Source organism: Peromyscus californicus, unplaced genomic scaffold (genome assembly GCF_007827085.1).
Source record: "Peromyscus californicus insignis strain IS unplaced genomic scaffold, ASM782708v3 Scaffold_4__1_contigs__length_199733344, whole genome shotgun sequence".
NCBI lineage: Eukaryota > Metazoa > Chordata > Mammalia > Rodentia > Cricetidae > Peromyscus > Peromyscus californicus.
This window is the reverse complement of record NW_026294562.1, coordinates 73,736,954-73,757,948: the sequence shown is the minus strand read 5'-3', so window position 1 is coordinate 73,757,948 and position 20,995 is coordinate 73,736,954. Positions and strand designations below refer to the sequence as shown.

The following is a 20,995-nucleotide window of genomic DNA, read 5'->3' as shown; positions in this document are numbered from 1 at the left end:
CATGCCTTTGCTCCACGAGCAGTCCACACGTAGCCAGACTTCCAGACCACCTACCACTACTGACCCAATTAGCTTCTGTTATCTTCCCAAAGCTCATGGGCTTAACTAGAGGATTTGATTTGAATTCCAAAGAGAAATTAAAAAACAAAACATAAGACCAGATAGTGGTTTTATTTATTGCTTGATATTTGTTTTTTTATTTCTTCAGAGACAGAGCACTGTGAAGGGCAACTCCTTTTCCAGACATGGGGTTCCATGCCCTAGTGGGACATGCTGGATTGGAAGCTGGGTCACAGGCAATTACTACTACTAATTAAAATCTGTGAATAAATCTCTTTCTAATTGAAGGCGAGTGTATCCAAGGACATCTTTACAATAAGACTTTCTACTCATTTACATTTAGATATGAATGGAAGAAAAAGGGGGCTACAAATGCATTCTCGATGATCATCTTGCTGCAAACTTATGCTAGTTAGAAACAGTTGTAGTAAACATATCATTCATGTTCTTGAAATCTAGGTATATCTTGGTGGAGTAGCCTGCCCACCTGTCAAATGACCATGACTGAAAGAATCTTTGTAATTGGCACACAAAAAAAGCCAGGTGCCATACCTATCCACCTTCTTTGCTACCCAGAAGTCCCAGTCTCCTTGTACTTCAATTTATACTTGAGGGAAAAAATGATTGGGACATATAGCCTACCTCCCAGACTGCTAGCAACAATAATGGCAGAGGGGCCCTGAGTTGCCAAGTTCAAGTGGTGAGTTTCCAAATGCAACAGCAAAGCTGTCTGCAGAGCAAAAGCCTCCAGATGAGCTGACACCAACAGGTGGCAGTGCTAGAGTCACCTGCATGGAAGGCAGAGCAAGCTAGCTAGCAGGAGCCTTTGGGATCGCCTCTGGTGGCCAGCTCATGAAGTCAGGGTACCTTTAGGCTGGAGGGATATGACACATTGCCAAGACACTTACTGCAGCATTTGGTTACTTCTGCTCTTCTGGATCATGGGACTCAAAGTGGTGGTGGTGGGGGGGAGCATGTGTCCAGGTGATGCCTGTCACCATGAAGTAATTGTAAATGGCATCTCCTTTCATCATGTTGTGTTGTGTGAGGTGAGATATCTGCTGTCACTACCCACTGAGACTCTTCATTCACTTTAGGGTCAGCCTCTGGTCCCAAGCTGTGTTCTGCTGTCTCAGTAAACAAGTTCCATCCCTGCTCTCTCCATCAAGGACATTGATAGACTCAGAGGAGCTGCTTATGTGAAATGGAGACTTCCTCTGAGAATCATTGGAAAAGGATTCAAAGGAATTGAAATCATTATCTTCTTACTGAAATGAAATGCTACTTGGTAATGCATGTGTGACAATTTGAATAGTCTCAGCTAAATGTGCCATGTTTTTTAGAAAGACCATCTTACTTAATCTCTACTGGATTAAAATTGTTATTATAATCTCAATTCTGCAGGTAACTAGATTTTATGATTAGTAGAAGATCCTGTTGATGAGGGAAAGAGCAGGGGTTGGAATCCAGACAGCTTGGGTCAAGCCTAGTGTTGATGTATTGCCTCATGTAAGGGGAAGGAGGGATAATGACAGTCCCTGGTGATGTTTGCTGGTCATTAGTCTGACTCAGAGTCCCAGTGTCTCTCAGTTCAGATCCTACACTGGCTGTCTCTATCTCTTGACAGATACATGACATTTACTCATTTAAAAGGGAAGAAAATTTATCTCAAGATAAATGATGCAAAAGTGAATTTGTGAACTCAAATAACATTTAAGCTAACATGCGCCATAATTTTATGTCACTAAAATGTTGCCAATTAAATTATATCAAACTATCAATCATGATTCATTCAATTTCAGGAATTTTTTAAGTATACAAAAGGGGGTGTTAGCTAAAAAACAAAACATAAACAAAAAATCATATAGATAAAGTCAGGCTTCTGTCTGCTCTTGGTAACAGCGGTGAGAAGCAAAACTGAAGCCTCTCCAGCCTCCTGGGGATGAAATGAAGCCTTGCAGCAACCTAGACTGTTTACTGAAGAAATACAGTTGAATTCTTGAAGGACAGTGGGCTTCATGGCGTTCAACTTGTCCTAATCACATCCCCATTATCTAATCCCTCAGCACTCTTGAAAAACAACAGAGTGTATTCCAGTCCCAGATGGGCAACCACCCAAGAGAGCAGGGTGGGCATTGTCTTGGTCAGTTTATGCTGCTGTAACAGAATGGCTGAGTCTGGACAATTTATAAAGACTAGGGATGCATTTCTCATTCTTCTGTAAGCTGAAAGAACAAGATGAAGATGTCAGTGGGTGGTAAGTGGTTTATAACGGTGTCCTTTCATGGAATAAGGCCGATGGACAGGAGCGAGGGAGCCACTTCCACAAGTCCTTCTCCTGGCAGCCTTGGTCCACTCGTGTGGTGCGGCTCTCACGACCTAAACACCTCCTAACACCACTGAATTAGGGATCAAGTTCCCAACCCGTGAATTTGGGGGTGCGCATGCACGCAGATCACAGCAGGGATGTAGCCCTCTTATTTACGTTCTTGTCATTATCCAACTGTGTGCTGGCTATCTGAAAGACCTCTCTTTGGGCAATCTGGATTTAGTATTTTCCTAGTGTAAAAGTCCTTTTTTGCCCAGGGTGTTTGGTTGAAAACAATTCTGGGCAGGTACTTAACTTTGTAGCTGCCCAAGACAGGGGATGAGAGTTGGGCGTTAAAGTCACTAGCTAAACAGATTAATACAACCGGCAAACCTTCAGCTAGATGAAAGGGAAGAAGGGAAGGAGGGAGGGAGGGGGAGGGAGAGGAAGAGGAGGGGAAAGAAGATGAGGAGAAAGAGGAAGAGAAAAGGCTCCAATCACTAATATTAGGAATGAAAGAGACATTATTACTTATAAAAATAAAAGGGTGGAAATGGATGCTATGAATAGTCTCATGCCAACTGTTGGGCAGCGGCCATGCCGACAGAAGAGAGCGCTGGATATTGCGGTGGCGGAAGAATCATGAGCCATGGCTACCTTTATTGGGAGAGAGGGGGGGGAGGGAGGGAGGGGGGCAGGGAGGGAGGGAGGGGGAGGGAGGGGGGGAGGGAGGGAGGGAGGGGGAGAGAGAGAGAGAGAGAGAGAGAGAGAGAGAGAGAGAGAGAGAGAGAGAGAGAGAGAGAGAGAGAATACGGAAGGAGGGAGAGAGAGCCGTGGAAGGGCACACCCGCTTTTTAGGCTGGGACGCCATCGCAGGCTGGTGACATAATAAGAACATAATCCTTACACCAACAAATTAGATAACCTGGATGAAATGGACAAATTCCTACACCACAAACAAGCAACACTGACTCAAGAGGAAATAGAAAATCTAAAGAGATCAAGAACAAGCACAGATTGCTTACATACAAAACCTACCCAGAAGGAAACTCAAAGTTCAACAACCACAGTGGTGATTCTACTAAACATTTAAAGAATAAAAACCCCTCCCCTGCACCCATCAACACCTGAGGCGGGTAGGAGAACTGGCCGTGAGCTCAAAAGGGTCATAAGAGCAGGAGAGCTGACCCTGCCCCTCATCAGCTGCAGCACTCAGGAGAGTGTCCCCCTATGCCTTGCCTGGGTAACACAGTAGAGCAGGCCCTGAAGATGGAGGTGTAGAAGAACTGACCCTGCGGGTGTGAAAGCCGGAGAACTAGCCAGGGCCATGCAGGAGGACTCACCCCGCTGGCGAAGTCAGAGAACTGGCAGACTGAGCAACCCTGCAACTACCCAGTCCCGGAACCAGGGTTATGTGTTGGCCCACCCCTATATCCACCCCATCTGTGATCTACTGGAGTACAGGAGGAGGAGGAGGGAGTCAGTCCTGTGGACCCAGGGCTGCAGGATCTCCACGACACAGGGCAGCAACGGGATGTCCAGGAAGAGTCCCAATGAGGGCCCAGCGTTGATAGTGCAGCAGAGATCAGGAGCCTCGAACCAGAGCAATAATTCTTTGTGATGAATGCCTGCACGTAAAAATGTATGGATAAAGGGTTTACTGCGTGACTCACTGTGTCACACTGCAGCCTCCATGATGAGATTTGCCCCTTCTTCTTTTTTTCCCTTTTTTCTCTTAAATTTTATCTTGCTTTATTTTTTTTTGAGGGGGGAGGAAGATGAGTGGCATCAGGAGGCATGATGTAAAAGACACAAAGAATAAATAAATAAATAAATAAATAGATAAATAGATAAATAATAAATAAATAAATAAATGTAAAGAAAAAATAATCAAAGGCAAGCTTTCCCAAATGTTTCAAAAACAAAAAAGGTTGAAACAGTTCTCAATTCATCTTCAGGAACTAGTATTTCCCCTCCTATTAAATTATAAAATTATAAAAAGAGAAAACTACTAACCAATATAGTTCATGCATTTTAATGTGAACTCTTTTTTTTGTTTTTGGGTTTTTTTTTGGTTTTGGTTTTTCAAGACAGGGTTTCTCTGTGACGCAGTCCTGGCTGTCCTGGAACTCACTCTGTAGACCAGGTTGGCCCCGAACTCACAGAGAGATCTACAGGCCTCTACCTCCTGAGTGCTGGCATTAAAGGTATGCGCCACCACCACCTGGTGGGTATGAGCTCCTTAACAACAGACATTTAGCAAATTGAATCCAGCAACAAGTAATAGAATTATGTACCATGACTAAGTTCAATTTATCCTGAAAATTCAAAGTTGGTTTAGCATATAAGAAACTAAACAAAAACAGCTGAGTTGAGTTCCAACAAGACTAAGGGGCATTATCAAGTAAGTGAAAAGATGTCACAGAGTGGGAGGAAAATTTGCAAACCAATTACAATGTAATATTATTTCATATCCCCAATAGGATTATAATGAAAAAGAGGACAGGAAGAATTGAGAATGTGAAAGAAAAACTGCAATTCTCATGCACTAGTGGGTGGAAGGTGTCAGGGTGTAATCAGTTTTGGAAAAGAATCTGACAAGTCAATCTTCAAAACCTTCATCAATAAATGAAGGGCCAGCTAGACTTACCTGCCATGTAAATTTGAGGATCTGAGTTCAATCACTGGGGCCCACAGTGACAGAAGAGAACAGATTCCAAAAAGTTGTCCTCTGACCTCCATGAACTCCATGGCACATGCACACGCGTGTGTACCTGTTTATACTGATAAATGAAGTAGACCTTTATAAAATAAAAGGATAGACAGAAAAGCAAAATGTGGTGCTGCCATTCCGTGCACTGCAGTTTGGACACAAAAAGGGTTAGGGTTAAAGATAAACTTCACAAACATGCTAAATAAAAGAAGCCAACCACTGGAGTCACCCACTGTGTGAGCCCATGTCCACTACAGCAGGGATCAAAGCAGCTAAGTGTTTGTCAAGGGCTAGTGAAAAAGGAAATAAAGATGCTAGTGAGTCCAGGGTTTCTTTTAGGGTGATAGAACTTCAAAACTTAGCTAGTGTGGATTATTTTACAGGCTTGCAAAAACATACAAAATAAACTCACTGGATTTATTTTTCAAATGTAACAAGCCAGGGTAGTGTTTGGAAGTGGCTGAGTAAAGGCTTCAATGATATCATCAGGCCAAACCTGTGTCTGTCTGTAGCTCTCCTCTCCTCTGAGGTGGCCACCTTCAGGCAGCCTTTCCTACCAGGCTTACATGCATCCAGCTTTGAGAAAAGCCCAAAAGAAGTCCTTTTAAACCTTTTGTGTGAAACTTTAGCTTGACTGTCTGTGGCCATGCCAACTAGCCATTGTAGCCAGGGTCAGCACATCATGGCTGGAAGTTCTGGTGACAGGGGTGTGAAGCAGGTCATCATACTGTGTCCACAGTCAGGAAACAGAGCAATGAATGCCAGCATTCAGTTCACAGTTCAGTGTATGAACCCAGCCCATGGATTAGTGCCACCCACATTTAGGGTGGGTCTTCCCATTCAGTCTACAAAATATAGAAAATTCCTCATAGGTATACCCAGAGAAGTGTCTCCAAAGTGATTCTAGATCCTGTCTTGTTGACAGTCTGCATAAACCATGACTGAATAGCCTAGGTCTGAGTCACACATTCGCTCATGGAAATCTGTAAGTGAGAGGTAGGAGGTTTGAAGCCTCAAGAAAATAGTGACAATCAGATACCTGGGATAAGGGATAAGCAGTTCCCCTGAGATACAAGGGGCGTTCTGTAGCTGGAAGTTTTCCTGTGTTCTGCCTGGTCCTGTAGCTGCTCAGACCCAGGTAAACACACAGAGGCTTATATCAATTACAAATTGCATGGCCATGGCCTATGGCTCAATTTTCTTGCTAGCTAGCTCTTATAACTAAACTCAGACCATTTCTATTAATCTATATGTCTCCATGTGTTCTGTGGCTTTACCTGTGTGCCATTATATGCTGCTCCCTGGATGGCGGGATGGTGCCTCCTCTGCCTCTGCCTTCCTTTTTCTTGTCTCTCTCCTGGATTTCCTGCCTGTCTCCATCCTGCCCTGCCATAGGCCAATGCAGCTTTATTTATCAACCAGTCAGAGCAACACATATTCACAGCATACAGAAAGACATCCCACAGCAGTGTTCTTACCAAAAGTAGACAAGGACATTCATGAGGCCAAAAGATGACTGAGGTTGTACAACTAGCCGTGTGACCTTGAGTAGCTTCTGTGTCTTAGTTTTCTCATCTGTAAAGGGAGAAGGACTTGTCTTTTCAGGTTGTTGATGCTGAAATAAGTTATTATTGGAACCACTCAGGACGTAGAAAGTGTTGTGTGGTGTCAAATAGCACTATGGGCAGCAGCATATCTTCCTAGAGTTCCATAATTAGCCTCGGTTAAGACTTTAGTTACTTACTTCCTCATCAGAATGAACCTTCCTTTAAAGGGTTCTAAGTCAGTAATTTTTGAATGCCTGTTATCAAGCCAGCTCTTGTTTTTCTGCATAAAGTGACTCTGAAGTCTCCTGCAAGATCTTACACAAGAATTTGAAGAAATAATAATAAGTGGCATTACTTTCTCTTAACATTGCTAGGATAAAGCTATTTTCCCAGCCAGACTGACTATCTCCTAAACATAAACTCCAGCCATTCATGGTTCTAAACACAGAGTCCAGAACTATGCTGAAGCGATGATCCATATAAGAGCCATATAAGGATGTTCAGTCTGCACATGTGCCTTCCCTAGGGACTCACTGTCTCCAAGACACAGAAGCTGTCTAAAGTCCTAGGATCCCAGAGCCCTTTTTCTTGTTTGTGTCCTGGGTGCTCCAAGTCACTTTAGGTCACATGGCCATACTGTCTGTATCTGCAGACAGAGAGCTGTGATAAACTCTGAAAATGCCTCTGTACACATGGAGGAAAGCTGAAAACACGCAGATTGGATTTCACCCTTGGAGCACAAGTCCATCTGCACAATCCAGTCCTCAAAAGCACTGTGCTGCTTACCTTTCTGTCAACCTGTCGCAAGCTAGACTCATCTGGGTAGAGGAAATGTTGATAAAGAAATTGCCTTCACCAGATTGCCTGTAGTGGGAACTTTCTTGATCAATGACTGATGTGGGAGGGACCAGCCCACTGTGGTGGTGCCAGCCCCCATGGGCAGGATCCTGGGTTGTGTAAGAAAGCAGGCTGAGCAAGCCATGAGGAGCAGGCCAGGAAGCACACTTCTCTACAGCCTCTGCTTCAGTGCCTGCCACCAGGTTCCTTTCCCACTTAATTGAGTTCCTGCCTCGACTTCCTTTCATAGTGATAACTATGAAATGGACACATAAACCAAATAAACCCTTTCCTCCCCAAGTTGCTTTTGGTCACAGTCTTCATCATAGTAAGAGAAAGCAAACAAACATAAATATTCTGGATGGTTTTTCTTTGTATGAAGAGTTTCAGATCAGGATTATAAAATGTGGCTGCTTTGGGGGATGGGAAATTGGAAGACAGGCTATTTTTATCAGGGCTGTCAGCTTTACTGTCAGGTGACCTAAGAGAAATTAGTGACTCTGTGAAGAGAATACATACATTATTTTTCTCTCTGGGTTAGATTGGGTTAGACTGATGGAGGCAACGTGGGGATAAAAGAGAGCAGACAGGCGTCTCCAGAAGCAGAATGGCTCTTTAATCAGAACGATTGAAGGGCCGCAGTTTCTCCTCAGAGTGGGGACTGTGGAGTAGGATTGGAATGTGGATTTCCTGACCGGAAGCTTCCACAGGTGTTGTCAGTCAAGGCAACTCTCCTGTCCACAGCTTCTCCTGAGGCTTTAGGTGATTTGCCCTTCACTATAGATCATGGAAATTCAATGAGATGACAGATGTAAAGCACTTAGCCTTAATGACTGGATCACAAAAGCTGTCCCCAAATCATCTTTACTCCTCCATGATACACACACACACACACACACACACACACAAATAAATAATACACAGGCATATATGTGAATAATGCCAAGAGACCAGGGGCTGGCTTGATCTCTTCTTAGTTGTTTTGTGGCTTTTTAGTTGGCTTGATTCCTGGTTACCTGGATCTCCATAGCAACCCCTAGCTTTGATCATCACCTAGGAGACAAATCTCTGGGTGTATCAGTGAAGATGTTTCTCGAAAGGTTTAATTGAGCTGAGAAGACCCTCCCTGAATATCAGGATTACCATTCTAAAGGCTTGAGTCTCAAACAGTATAAAAAGAAGAAGGTGGGCTGAGCACCAGGGTATCTCTCTCTGCTCCTGGATTATGGAAGCAGTGTGGGCAGCTGTTTTGAGCATTCCTCAGTGAGTCTTCCCCACCTTGATACACTGCATCCCCTCAAACTGCGAACCCAAACAAACTCTTCCTTCAGTTACTTTTTCCTGGTATTTTCCCACAGCAATGAAAAAATTAACTAATATCCTAGGTCTACAGGTTCATTCAATCCCCACTTCTGTCTAATCCTGCTTCCCTTTCTCAATATTGCTGACAAATAGTTGGAATTCTCAACCCCAGCTCAGCATCCTTTAGGAAAATCCTAAGTCTAACAGGCATCAAGGAAGGTCTCCCAGGAGAAGTCTTCTTCAGATAAGTTCTGAGAGACTGAGAAGAATTTAGCAGACAGATAGGGAGTTAGTTAGTTAGTTAGTTAGCAGACAGTAAGGGATGGTTAATAGAAGTTCTAATCTGGTTTCACTTGAGGCTCCCACGGTCTGTTGAAAGCCATTTCTCGCTAGAATGTGGAAGAAAATGGTCGACTGTTGATGAATCCTCAGATAATGTCAGAGGAGAATCAGGAGAAAGGCATCTAGGCACCTATGTGGCTGGACTCAGACTCAGAGTTCTGAGATTTTTCATCAAGAGATACCAAACTGTGATAAATGCTCTTTATGATGGGGGCTGAGGAGGAGGTCAATTTCCTCACAGATGATTTCAGTAAACCTCCTTTCTGAGTCATTCCAGGCCTTATCGTGAAACAGAGGTATACAGGAGCTGTATGACATAGACTATCCCTCTTAAAGATGACCTTGGCAATCTCATACCTTGTTATCCAATTTGGTAACACAGCAACTAAACCTAAAGTTCCAATGGGTTATAAAAACCTGGCAATAGCTCAACTAGACTCTTCCCATCATGGTGGGTGTTAGGGTCCTAGAAAAGTCCCACAAAAGACCACCATTCATGTGTGCAATCAGTAAGAACATTTATTACCTCAAGAGTAAAGGTATGAGCATGCTGGGGTCACACATCTGACACAAAGGCAAAATGGCGACCCCAAGAAAGCTTGCAGGCTCTTTTTAAGCATGGCTAAGGGGAGTTTCAGGGACAGTTAGGGCAACTGAAATATGACTGGCTTATGCCACTGGCAATCATATCAGTACATTCCTGATTGGTTAGAGCTAGCAGGGGTTGGTTAGGGCTATACCTAACTGGTGTAGCTGGAGAATTTTTCTCCAGCTCCCACCGCCAAGTCCTGTCAGTCCCGGAGCCCATTTATAAAATAAACACACAGACTCTTACATTATTTAAACTGCTTGGCCATTAGCTCAGGCCTATCATTGTCTAGCTCTCACTCTTATATTCAGCCCATTTCTATTAATCTTTACTTTGCCACGTGGCTCGTGGCTTACCGGCACTTTAAATCTTCCTTGTCTTGGCAGTGGCTCCAGCTGGGTCTCCCTTTCCTTCCTCCTTCCTCAATTCTCCTCTCTCCTTGTCCCGCCTATACTTCCTGCCTGGTCACTGGCCAGTCAGTGCTTTATTTATATAGAGCGATATCCACAGCATTTTGGGGCAAGTTTGGAAAAGTCCCAGGCTCTGTCCTTATTTGGTTATTACCTTGAGCTACTGGCTATGGGGGCTAGCCCAGTGGCCCAGTCTTGGTACGTGCTATCTCCCTCATCCCTGCTGTCAGGGCATTGAAGATTGATTGTCCTTTGTTCATGGCTTCCTCAGAAACTGCCTGTCCAGTTTCAAGAGGCAGGAACTGAGGCCTAGTTCTTAACTGAATTATTAGGAGCCTGTCATGGTATTTGCCTGGCCTTCTCCTCATTGGGCAGAGGTTTTCCCTCACAAGATGGGCTCTGTTTTCTGGACTTGGCTTTGGTTTTCTGGCTCATCCCGATTTTGCCAGTGTCATGTTCAATGACTTCTGGATGTATTATAGCAGCCCACACAACATTGCCTCTGTTCTTGGAACTTCCACTCTGGTGGTAGTAAAAGGAATGTCCATGTTGGACTAGTCTTAGTAACCTAGTGTCCTACCCACTGCTCTGAATTGAATAGACAAAGGAAAATGGGTTAGGTCTACTCTTGGGTAGAATCATGTGGAAATGAAGATGTTCAGGAGACAACCCTGAGCAGATCCTGGGGAGTCCCTGTGATTTTCAGAGATAAAAGAAACGTCCACTGCTCCTGGCACGCTGTTACAGAAGAATAGGTACTGCTCAGGGAGAGGCAATCCCCTCACAGCTTAAAAATTGATGCTGCCTAATTATCACCACTAACAGACACCCAAGTTCATGTAAGGCACTTACTATCCCCTGCTGTGGATTAATGAGCCCAAATCAAATTCTGCAATCCCAATACCCTCTGATGCGAACAGGTTACCACATAAAGACTGCTCAGAAGGGCTCTACAGAGCAGAGCAATAATGAATTCCTCAGTCACAGACAACATGAATGTCTTCTCTTTTGGCCTATTCTCCTGGGACTTTCTGCAGTGACCCATATCCTCTGCTCCAGAGTTGCCAGACAGCAGGAAGCTAGGAATGGCAGGGCTTGAAACAGGAACACTTCAAAAAATTACTGACATCTTACCAGCATGACAAGTTATACGAGAAAGTAAGACACTTTATATGAAGGTATGTTTTTGTATTTGTGATTCACACTTGTGATGTTTTTACTCATATGTTTTGTATTTGTGGTTCATATTTGTGACTTTTTACTCACACACACATAAAATATGTAACATATATGTATAGTACATAAAATGTGTTATGTATAATGTATATATAAACATACAATAACAAGTGAAAATTTCTACTTATCACATTGCTTCTCAATAGATAGTATTCTTACTCAAATCAGCAAGTTTTGCTGGTGCCCTTTCCTACCATGATGCAAGAACTTTGGTAGTTCTACTTTAAAAAACCGTAAGGGAGAGGTAAGCCTGATTCCTATGGGGAATTAGTTTTCATAACTCCCACATTCTTCTACAAATGTGGAAAATCTGCCACTGTTTTCATTCTCTAATTTCTATTGAAACCCTCTGAATTACAGAGACCGACATGAGGAACTTGGCTTGTGGCACATTCAGGTATTATTCCATTGATTCATTTGACTGGAAACTCCTGGGCAATTCACTTCACCTCCAAAGAGCGTCTTTAAACAGCTCGAGCCAAGTCCAAGTCCTCAGTAATTGGGGTACTTGGCAGTCCCCTGTCTCTGTGTTGTGAGCCAGACTCATGAGTCTGGTGGCCAATCAGTGAGCCACCCAGATGTCCAGCTAAGTGGTAGTAGCGAGGGACTAGGGAAGACAGGGTGAGGCTGGAGTGTCAGCCCCCTAAAGGCTCCAGGATGTTGGGGGTAGATTCTGTAGGGAGCCCCCATGTGAGAACAGAGTTAGAAAGAAGATGACTAACGCCTCCAGGGCCTACTATCTGGCTCTGCTCTGGGCTGGGAACTGCCCAGGCCTCCTTTATTTCCTGTACTTGGCCCTGTCCTGCTGGCAGGTTATCATCACACTGTTGAATGGAGTGCTAGCCTGGCCTTGCATCAGGGAAAGCCCTGTGTCTTCCCATGAAAAACATTTTATCCCTGTAATCCAGAAGATAGAGGTGAATAATTAAGTAAGATTAGAAATGATTACATCGAATTACTAAACTGAAAGAGTAAAAAAATGTTAAATTGCACCTTGATTTCATAAAAGTACTGCATGTGTATTTCTAAAGACATGCAGACACTTTAAAAACAACTGTGTTTATGCATTCTAAGACTTCTATATTTTTCTATAATAAACATTTACTTATTTTAAAATTTAGAAAAATTTAACTGTAAAAAAAAGCTAGGTGTGGGCTGGAGAGCTATGAGTCAGTGGTTAAGAAGACTGGCCTCTCTTCCAGAGGACCTGGGTTCACTTCTCAGTATCCAAATGGTAAGTCATAACTAGTTCCAGGGGATCTGATGCTGTCTTCTGGCCCCTAAGGCCATTGCATGCACACATACACACAAAATAAAATAAATCTTTAAAAATTATTAAATAATTCCAATGATGACTTATGATAAATGACTATGAATGAATGTTGTAGAAAAAGATAAACAATATTATAAAACTATGTATATTATATCTTTAGATGAATAATAACTTGGAAAATATAAGTAACTATTATATAAATAATTTGGCAAGTGAAAATTATGGACATATTTTTCCGTTTTAAAACAACCTTTAAAGATTAAGTGTGGTAGTTATAATGATATCACTTGAAACGTAGAGGTAGGAGAATAGTGAATTCCAGAGCAGCCTGTGCTACCGAGTGAGTCTCTGATCCAAACAGACAACAAAAAAATTCCTAGAGATGTGTGTTAGATCAAGTACAGCATTTGACTCACATGTATGGAGTACCCTGGGTTCAATCCCCAGGAGCACACACACACACACACACACACACACACACACACACACACACACAAACACACACACACACACACACACACACACCCCTGAGCTGTTATATATTCCTTATATTTCAAAGAGTTGTCTGTATAGGTCCGGGCAGCCAAAGTCCCGGCTCCAGTCCCACACTGGTCAGAAAACCTCTCCCTCCAGTCTGTTCCTAATGAACTGGTCAAAGATGGACTTTGTTGACAAGTCAGTCTTACTCTGGGTACTGGGTACTGTGATGTGTAGAGATGTGAAAAGAGGTTAATATTGAATGTAGTCAAAAGACAGATTGGTGAGTATCATTTGTGAGCTGCTATGTGGGTGCTGAGAAGTGAACCCAGGTCCTCTGGAAGAGCAACCAGTGCTCTTAACCACTCACTCATAGGTCTCCAGCCCACAACTAGCTTTTTTAAAGTTATTTTTTCCAAATTTAAAATAAGTAAGTGTTTATTATAGAAAAATATGGACGAGTGTGGGGACAGAGATGAGGAAAGCAAGATTAGAGTTGACAGTTGAGTCCTCCATGTACCACTGGCCATGTCAGCTACACAGTGTGCCCTCCTGGTCCATCCACACACCAGCCTGACAAAAAAAAATCTCCCCCGACTGCTAAACCTCACATGCAGCAGCTCTCTATCCTGGCCAGGGTTCTGACTTTGGCGTTTTGGTTGGCTTGTCTCTGTTTGGGCTGGATATGTGACTTGGGGGAGCCACTGGGCCCTCCTAAGGCCTTCATTTAGACAATGATCTCGGTGATCTGCACCCCTTACAAGACAAGTTGTCTTAGAATCCAAGTGATTTTGCTTTAAACAATTAGGGATCGACCAGTTTAAAGCACCAACAGATGAAGGGGACCCACCTAATGAGTACAAGAAATGACTGGGTGCATTTTGATCCTAGAGTCGGAGGAGTCAAGCACCAGGAGAAAGTTCTCTACAGACAAGAAGTGCAGCTGAGTGAGGGCTAGGAGGAGACAGAGTCCACACCAGGCTGAATTTTACACTGGTGATCCCTGACCCTCTCTCACCTCTCAGAGTTATCATTGCAGCCGGCATAAGAAAGCTCTGAGCAGCTCCTGCTGGAGTCAGCAGGATGTTACTGCCAAAGTGACTGACTACCCAGGGCTCCAGCAGGGATTAGGTGGGGCCTCTCTAGCAGTTCAAGTTCCCTGTGTGAGGACCGCCTGACCTGTAGAAAAGGCCATTAGCAACTGGGTATAGTGGTTATCGCTTACTCTAATTTAGAAGGAGGCTGTGGCAGACAGACTGACATAAGTTAGAGGCCAACCTGGAGCTACAGAGTGAGTTTTGGGTCAGCCAGGGGGAGGAGGACAAAGAGGAACATGAGAGAGGGAGAAGGAGAGGGAGATGGAGAAAAAGAATATTATTGTCCCTTGTAGGTCAATGATTTCCTAAACACTGCCTGTGTTCACTGTAAGGACCTGGAAACCCTCATTTTAAATCTGGCTGCAGTGGTGTTTGTGTCCAAGCAAATTCAACTCCATTTTTACTCAAATTTTTATCAATTTTTCTCTTGCATGCCACACCCTCATAAAGAAAGGTCTTTCTTCAAACTTAAAGGATACCTTAGAGGGACCAGTGCTGCCCCTGAAAACACAGGCCTTGTTTTATGTCTATCAGTAAATAAATAAGGCATTGTAGGAAGCTAAGAGTTATGTTAAGGCTTTGTAAATACATGATGTAATTTAATGCTTTTCCTCTGCCACAATAAGAGAGGAAGAAAAGGAGGCTGGATCAGTGCATTTTCTATTCCTGTGATAAAACACCATGATCAAGGCAACTTACAGAAGAAAGAGCTTACTTGGGTGAGGGTGCTTGCCACCAAACCTGATGACCCAAGTTCCATCCCCAGGACCTACAGGGTGGAAAGAGACAATCAACTTTCGAAATTTGTCCTCTGCCCTCCACACAAGCACCATAGCATGAAAACACACACACTAAATAAAATGTAAAAGCTTGAACACAGACGAAGGTATAGAAGATGAAGATGGTGAGGTTAATACTTTACTACTGAGCACTCACAATTATGATGACAACCCTTTATTGATCATGTAATATGCTCACATCACAAGACTTTTATCACAGGACTCTTGTGTATGACAAAATCCAGGCCAAGAGTTTATTTGGGGATGGAACTTGCACCGTCATGTTTGATGGTGAGCATCCTCACCCAGTGGACCATCTCTCTGGTCCCATGTTCAAACCTTTTAAATATTGTCTGTGATCTTTGAATTCTGACTTAAATAATTTATTTAGGTATACATTATTCCCTTCTTTGCCAATTCCTTGTGCTTCCTATATAACCACAGTAGATCCTAGAAATCTACATAATATTTTCAACCAACTATAAAACAAAAGAGAAAAAAATTCCTACTCTACAGACACGGATGATTTAGCAGTGCCTGGATGCCCCAAGTCTACATCACCAGGCTTAGGAGCTCATCATATCATGCCGTTGTCATTGACTGGGATCATAGTTCTGCCCTATTAAAGAGATTGACTGTGCAGTGTGTTCGATATTCTGTCTTCCACAAAGGCCCAAGAAAAATGATTCAAGGAAGGCCATAAAAACCCATGAGCATACACAGTGAAACAGTGCAGTCCAAACTCCAGCTAGTCCTTGCTGTGAATATTCATCATCCATATCCTCAAAGTGACTCAGAAACTGAAGTTAATTAATATATCTTCCTCCAAGAGCTTTTTTTCTACCATGAGGATGGGAGGTCTGAGTACTTGTTGTCCACCTCCTCTGTGAGCTCCTCTGTGAGCTTCCTGATTGTTACCTTGTGCCTGTTTGATCTATCACCTAATGGGTATCCATTACTTATTGAGGACCATTTGGGTTCTACACACTAGAAAGAAAGGAAACAGGAGATCGGGGTTTGGTTCCTTTCTGAGAAGAGTTCTTAGTCTACTGGAGTGTGTTTGTTCCTCTGTAATATAGTCATGTAAAAATGTATTGGTCTCATTGATGATGCCGATACGTCTGAAGACAACAGTGGTGTGGGTATGAATACTGAAATGGCATAGCATCGGCACAGAAATTAGCTTTTCAGCATTTACTAGATAGACTTTTGCATAGATTTCCACGGCCTAATTTTGTGTCATGGTTTGTTCTAGTTATAAATGAAACTAAAAGATAAGCTCACTTAATGGACTGGCTTTATGCTCAGATATACATTGTTGTTCTGTTTCTATGAAAGGGAATGTATTTGGGGAGCCAATTAATAATTCACATTCCAGAAGTTCAAGAAATTTGTGGTTTTTTGATAAGAGATTGAGACAAATTTAGATCTGCAGTTAGAGGATTCTCTGGGAACCCTGAAAGTATTAGCAGAAAAGAACAAAAGAACACCAGCAAGGGAAAGCAGAGGCAGAAGCAGTGACCAATTGCAAGGAGATGTTTAAGAGCCAAAGATCTCACTGGCTTTACCAACTAAGATTGGTAACTGAGGAAGTAGTTTCCCAAGAATGATAAGGTAGGCACAATGACATTACCAATATGTCCTAGGTAGCATCTGAAGCCTGTAACAGATTTTCCTGCCTTGCCCTAATCTGATTTTTCCACCCATGTATTTGAAAAAAATACCTTGATTAATGACTTTTTTGTTTCGTAACTTTAACACACTTCACGAAATTGTTACCACCTTGGAAGAGGGTATTTGTGTTCCGCAGCACATGGTCATGCATATTTGTCTCCAGAAAAAAACTTACTCCCTTTGAAGCGAGAGCTGTACAGATCCATCCAGTTATTCTCCATACACTTCATGAGAGCAAAGACACTGCGTCCTCATGAGCACATCCCTAATGTCTACTACAAACAGCGCCTGGCAATGGTAGTTGCTCTAAATCAACAAATCAAAGGCGGAAAGGCAAAGTGGGACTTTTATTGTTTTGTTTCCACGATTTTCAGCAATCTGTCTCCCAAAAAGAAATAGGTGCGACTGATAGCAGAACTCTTCTTCCATGCTTAGCTTTAACAGGCACAATGCGTGGGACTCACTGGAGTGTCGGAACTCTGGAGAGGGAGGAACCTAGAAGACCGAAATCCTAGAGAGACGTCGGACTCTTGGAAGGAGGAACCCAGGATCCCACGGAACCCGCCAGCGGCGCAGACGTGGCAACCCGGAGTTTGGAACGGAAGAGCGGCGCGTGTCGCTTCCTGCCTGCCGGTGGGGAGGGCCGCAGTGCCGCCGCGATGTTACCCTACACCGTGAACTTCAAGGTGTCGGCGCGCACCCTCACCGGGGCGCTCAACGCGCACAACAAGGCAGCGGTAGACTGGTGAGGGCAGTGCTTCCGGCCGCCGGCCTCGGCCGCAGTTCGCGAGGGGACGGGGGAGAACACGGGGCTTCCGGTCTCCCCAGCCTAGACCGCTGCTGGCCTCCCACAGCTCCCTGAGTTTCTTCTAGCTGAAACGTTTCTGTTGTCATCTAAGTCGCAAATGCCCCGAGTGGGCAGTTCCTCGGTGCAAACACAGTTTCATTCCTGTGTTGTTTTCTCCGCTTCTTAGTCCTGTGTTGATCTCATTTCCCTTTTTCCAATCTGGACTCGGGAGGGCTTCTCTCCCTGTCTCCTTATCTCTTCCTGGTCCTGACTTTTTCTTACCCGCTCATACTCCTCTTTTTCAATTACATCCATTCAACAATGCCCCAGACTCTGTCCTGTGCACCTGTTCCACCTTTATCTTTATGGGTTCCTGTGAAGCACGGCCCTCTCCACACTGAAGTTCTGAGAAACAAAATTTCATAGCTGTGGTGCTGGGAATGTTGCTACGGAGGCTGAAACTTCTTGTATTAATTTTTTTTGTCTGGTTGGAAGGTCTAAGACTAGTCATTTATACTAGGCACATTGTGGATTCTATGTTATAAAAATAAACATTATTGGAAGCTGAATTAATTTTTTATCTGGTTAGAAGGACTAAGACTAGTCACTCTATGCACATTGTGGATTCTATTTTGTTATAAAAATAAACATTATTGGAAGCTGAATAAGACAAAGCATGTGCATACAAAAACAGCACAGATTGGCTTACACATCAAAACTCTGTGTACATATCTTTTAGAACCGTTAATTTAAGTGAAAATCAGTCAATAAATTATTTGTAAGCTTCGCTAGGGCCTTATATAAATGGAACGCTATCACAAACCTTTTGACTTTAATACTATTAATGATGGTACATATGAACTAGATTCATTTCCGATAGACAAGAGGAAAGTTGAGTTGCTTTGTTTTATATTTACATTTTAATCCTGCTGTTTTGCCAGGGGCTGGCAAGGTTTAATTGCTTATGGATGTCATTCGCTTGTGGTAGTCATCGATTCCAATACTGCCCAAACTCTGCAAGTTCTAGAAAAACATAAAGCTGATATCGTTAAGGTAAGTTAAAACGCACGTCAATCCCATAACAGTCCGTCTCAGGCTTAATACATCATCAGGTTCTCATTAAGTTGTAGGTATAAATGTCAAACAGCCTTTAAGTACAATTATGTAGGGTTTGTCCAGCATTTACGTAGACATGACTTAATCCAGAATGCATTGTTAAGTGCCAGCGCTAGGGCATTTTGAAGAGGTGAGTGAAAATACCAGTTCTGTCAATCACCATATCACTCACTCATCCATTAGTTTTGAACACACTGACTGCTGTGTGCTGAGAATATAAACATCAATCATCCTTGTGTGTGTGTGTGAGTGAGTTTCACTGTGGTTTTGATTAGCGTTTTCCTGGTGGATAATCATGAGCACCTTTTCATAGACTTGTTGGCTATTTGTGTGTCTTTGTAAAAATATCGACTCAGATTCTTTGCCCATTTTGGAGTGTGTTGTCTTTTTATTACTAAATTGTGAACTTTAGGGATATATTTTAAGTATGAGTCCCTTACCAGACACATGATCTGTTGATATTTTCTCTCATTATTTGATCTGCTTTTCACTTCTTTTGATGGTGCCTTTTCAAGAACAAATGGTTTTAATTTCTGTATAATTTATTCTGTCTTTTACTTGTGCATTTACTTGTGCTATAGTCAAGAAACCATGACTTTCTCCAACGTCAAGACAATTTACAGTTTTATTTTTAGCTCTTTATACGATTTTAAGTTAATTTTTGTATATGTTATGAGGTTGAGGAAAAAATACCAATTGATTTTTGTATATTCACTTATGTCCTATGATCTTGCTCAACTCACCTCTTAGAGCTAGTAATTTTGGGCTGTATTTTTATACGTAGATATAATCACGTTGTCTGCTAAGGATAACAGTTTAATTTGATAGCCTGTACTTGCTTAGTTTTTTTCTTTCCATGTTGCATTGGCCAGGACCTCTAACTTCAGTGAATCAGGATGCTAAGTGATACTTTTGTCTCCTTTCTGAGCTTAGGGGAAGGCACGCAGTCTTTCATCATTAAGTATTCAGTACTGTAGAGAGGTTTTTGGGTTGAGTTTTTGAGGAATAGAAGTATTGTCACCCCTTTCTCTTTGCTTTTCCCTTTTGTCTTTTCTGGAGCTTTATTTGTGTGTAGATTCAAGGTTTGATTTGATAGTCTATTTCTTTTGCCTGAAGAAATTACTGTATATTCTTTAAGTGAATATTTTGGTTCATTCTCTCAGCTTTTGCTGGTCTGATGAATCCAAAGGTCATCAATTTGAAAAGTCTAGCTAGCCAGCTTGCCCCAGAGAGAAATGACCGGCCTCTTCCTCCCTAGCTCTGAGATTACAGGCAGGCCTCCAAAAGTTTTTGTATCTCTAAGTTGTTTTTTTTTTTTTCTAATTAGGATAATAGAATATAGAAAAACATTTTTCTTAGCTATTCATGACTTTAGATGTTTTGCCAAAATTATATTTTAGGAAAACTAAGCTCCGAGATAGCTTGGAATTTTAACAAGGCATTTGAGAAATTTTGTTTTGTTTTCCTACCTTGATGTTAACAAAATATTTAGGTAATGCATCATTTTTCACATTTCAAAGGCATTGTGATTTTTTTAAATTAAATCCACCATTTAAGAAGAAATATAAAAATGTCTTAATTTCAAAATTAATACTAGTTTCCTACTTAGTCATACCAAACTGTTTTTTATCATCCGAATGGTTAGTGTTCTATCTGATGTCATCTGGTGCAAGTGTGCTTGACCCAGCTTCTCTTTAAACTAGGTGAAGTGGGCCCGGGAGAACTACCACCACAACATTGGCTCACCATACTGCCTGCGCCTGGCTTCCGCTGATATCAATGGCAAGATCATCGTGTGGGACGTGGCAGCAGGCGTGGCTCAGTGTGAGATCCAAGAGCATGCCAAGCCCATCCAAGGTGAGGAGACCAGCTCTGCAGAGTTTGTTAATGCGCTCATGCTCGGAAATCTCTTGTCTTTAGCTCTCTCCGTTTATTTGAGTTTGTTATTTCCAGGCTAACTCTTGGGGGTGTTTTAGCCTGTTTACTGATAGGAATTTAGCATTCTTTCCCCTATCAGTACACTTTTGGGCACTAGTTCCTTAAATTTTAACTGATTCATACTGTAGTAAAACATGTTAGTTTCAGTGTCGGCCTCAGCTGTGTTGATGAGACTCTTGAGATACCGAAGTACAAACTGTCACGTACACTTGTCTGAATGACTGCAGTGAAAAGCTGTCAGTACTGACAATAAAGCAACAGAGATGAACAGACTTTGATTCTCATACTCAGAGTTGCTTGGTTTTTTTCTTTTAATGTTATTCTTCTAAAGCTATTACAGTGTTCTTTAGACAAGTCTTTGAGAATGTTTCCTGCTTGACTGAAACACACATACTCACACATGAGGGATATGAGGGGATGTAAGTAGGTGGATCTGGGTGCATGTGTATGTGCAGGTGTATGTCTGCAGTGGAGGACAGAGGACAGTCCCAGGTGTCAGTCATCAGGTGT

The 20,995-nt window shown here is 42.6% G+C and overlaps 1 protein-coding gene across 1 annotated transcript in view; it reads left to right on the top strand.

Moving 5' to 3' along the window:
- The first annotated feature begins 17,194 nt into the window (after positions 1-17,194).
- The window catches only part of Wdr11 (WD repeat domain 11), a 51,369-nt gene continuing 47,568 nt past the window's right edge, over positions 17,195-20,995 (top strand). Inside the window, exons 1-3 of the mRNA XM_052762350.1 lie at positions 17,195-17,389; positions 18,373-18,484; positions 20,251-20,404. Of these exons, the coding sequence (XP_052618310.1) occupies positions 17,304-17,389; positions 18,373-18,484; positions 20,251-20,404 (352 nt within the window). The 5' untranslated portion in view covers positions 17,195-17,303. The remainder of the gene's footprint in view (positions 17,390-18,372; positions 18,485-20,250; positions 20,405-20,995) is intronic.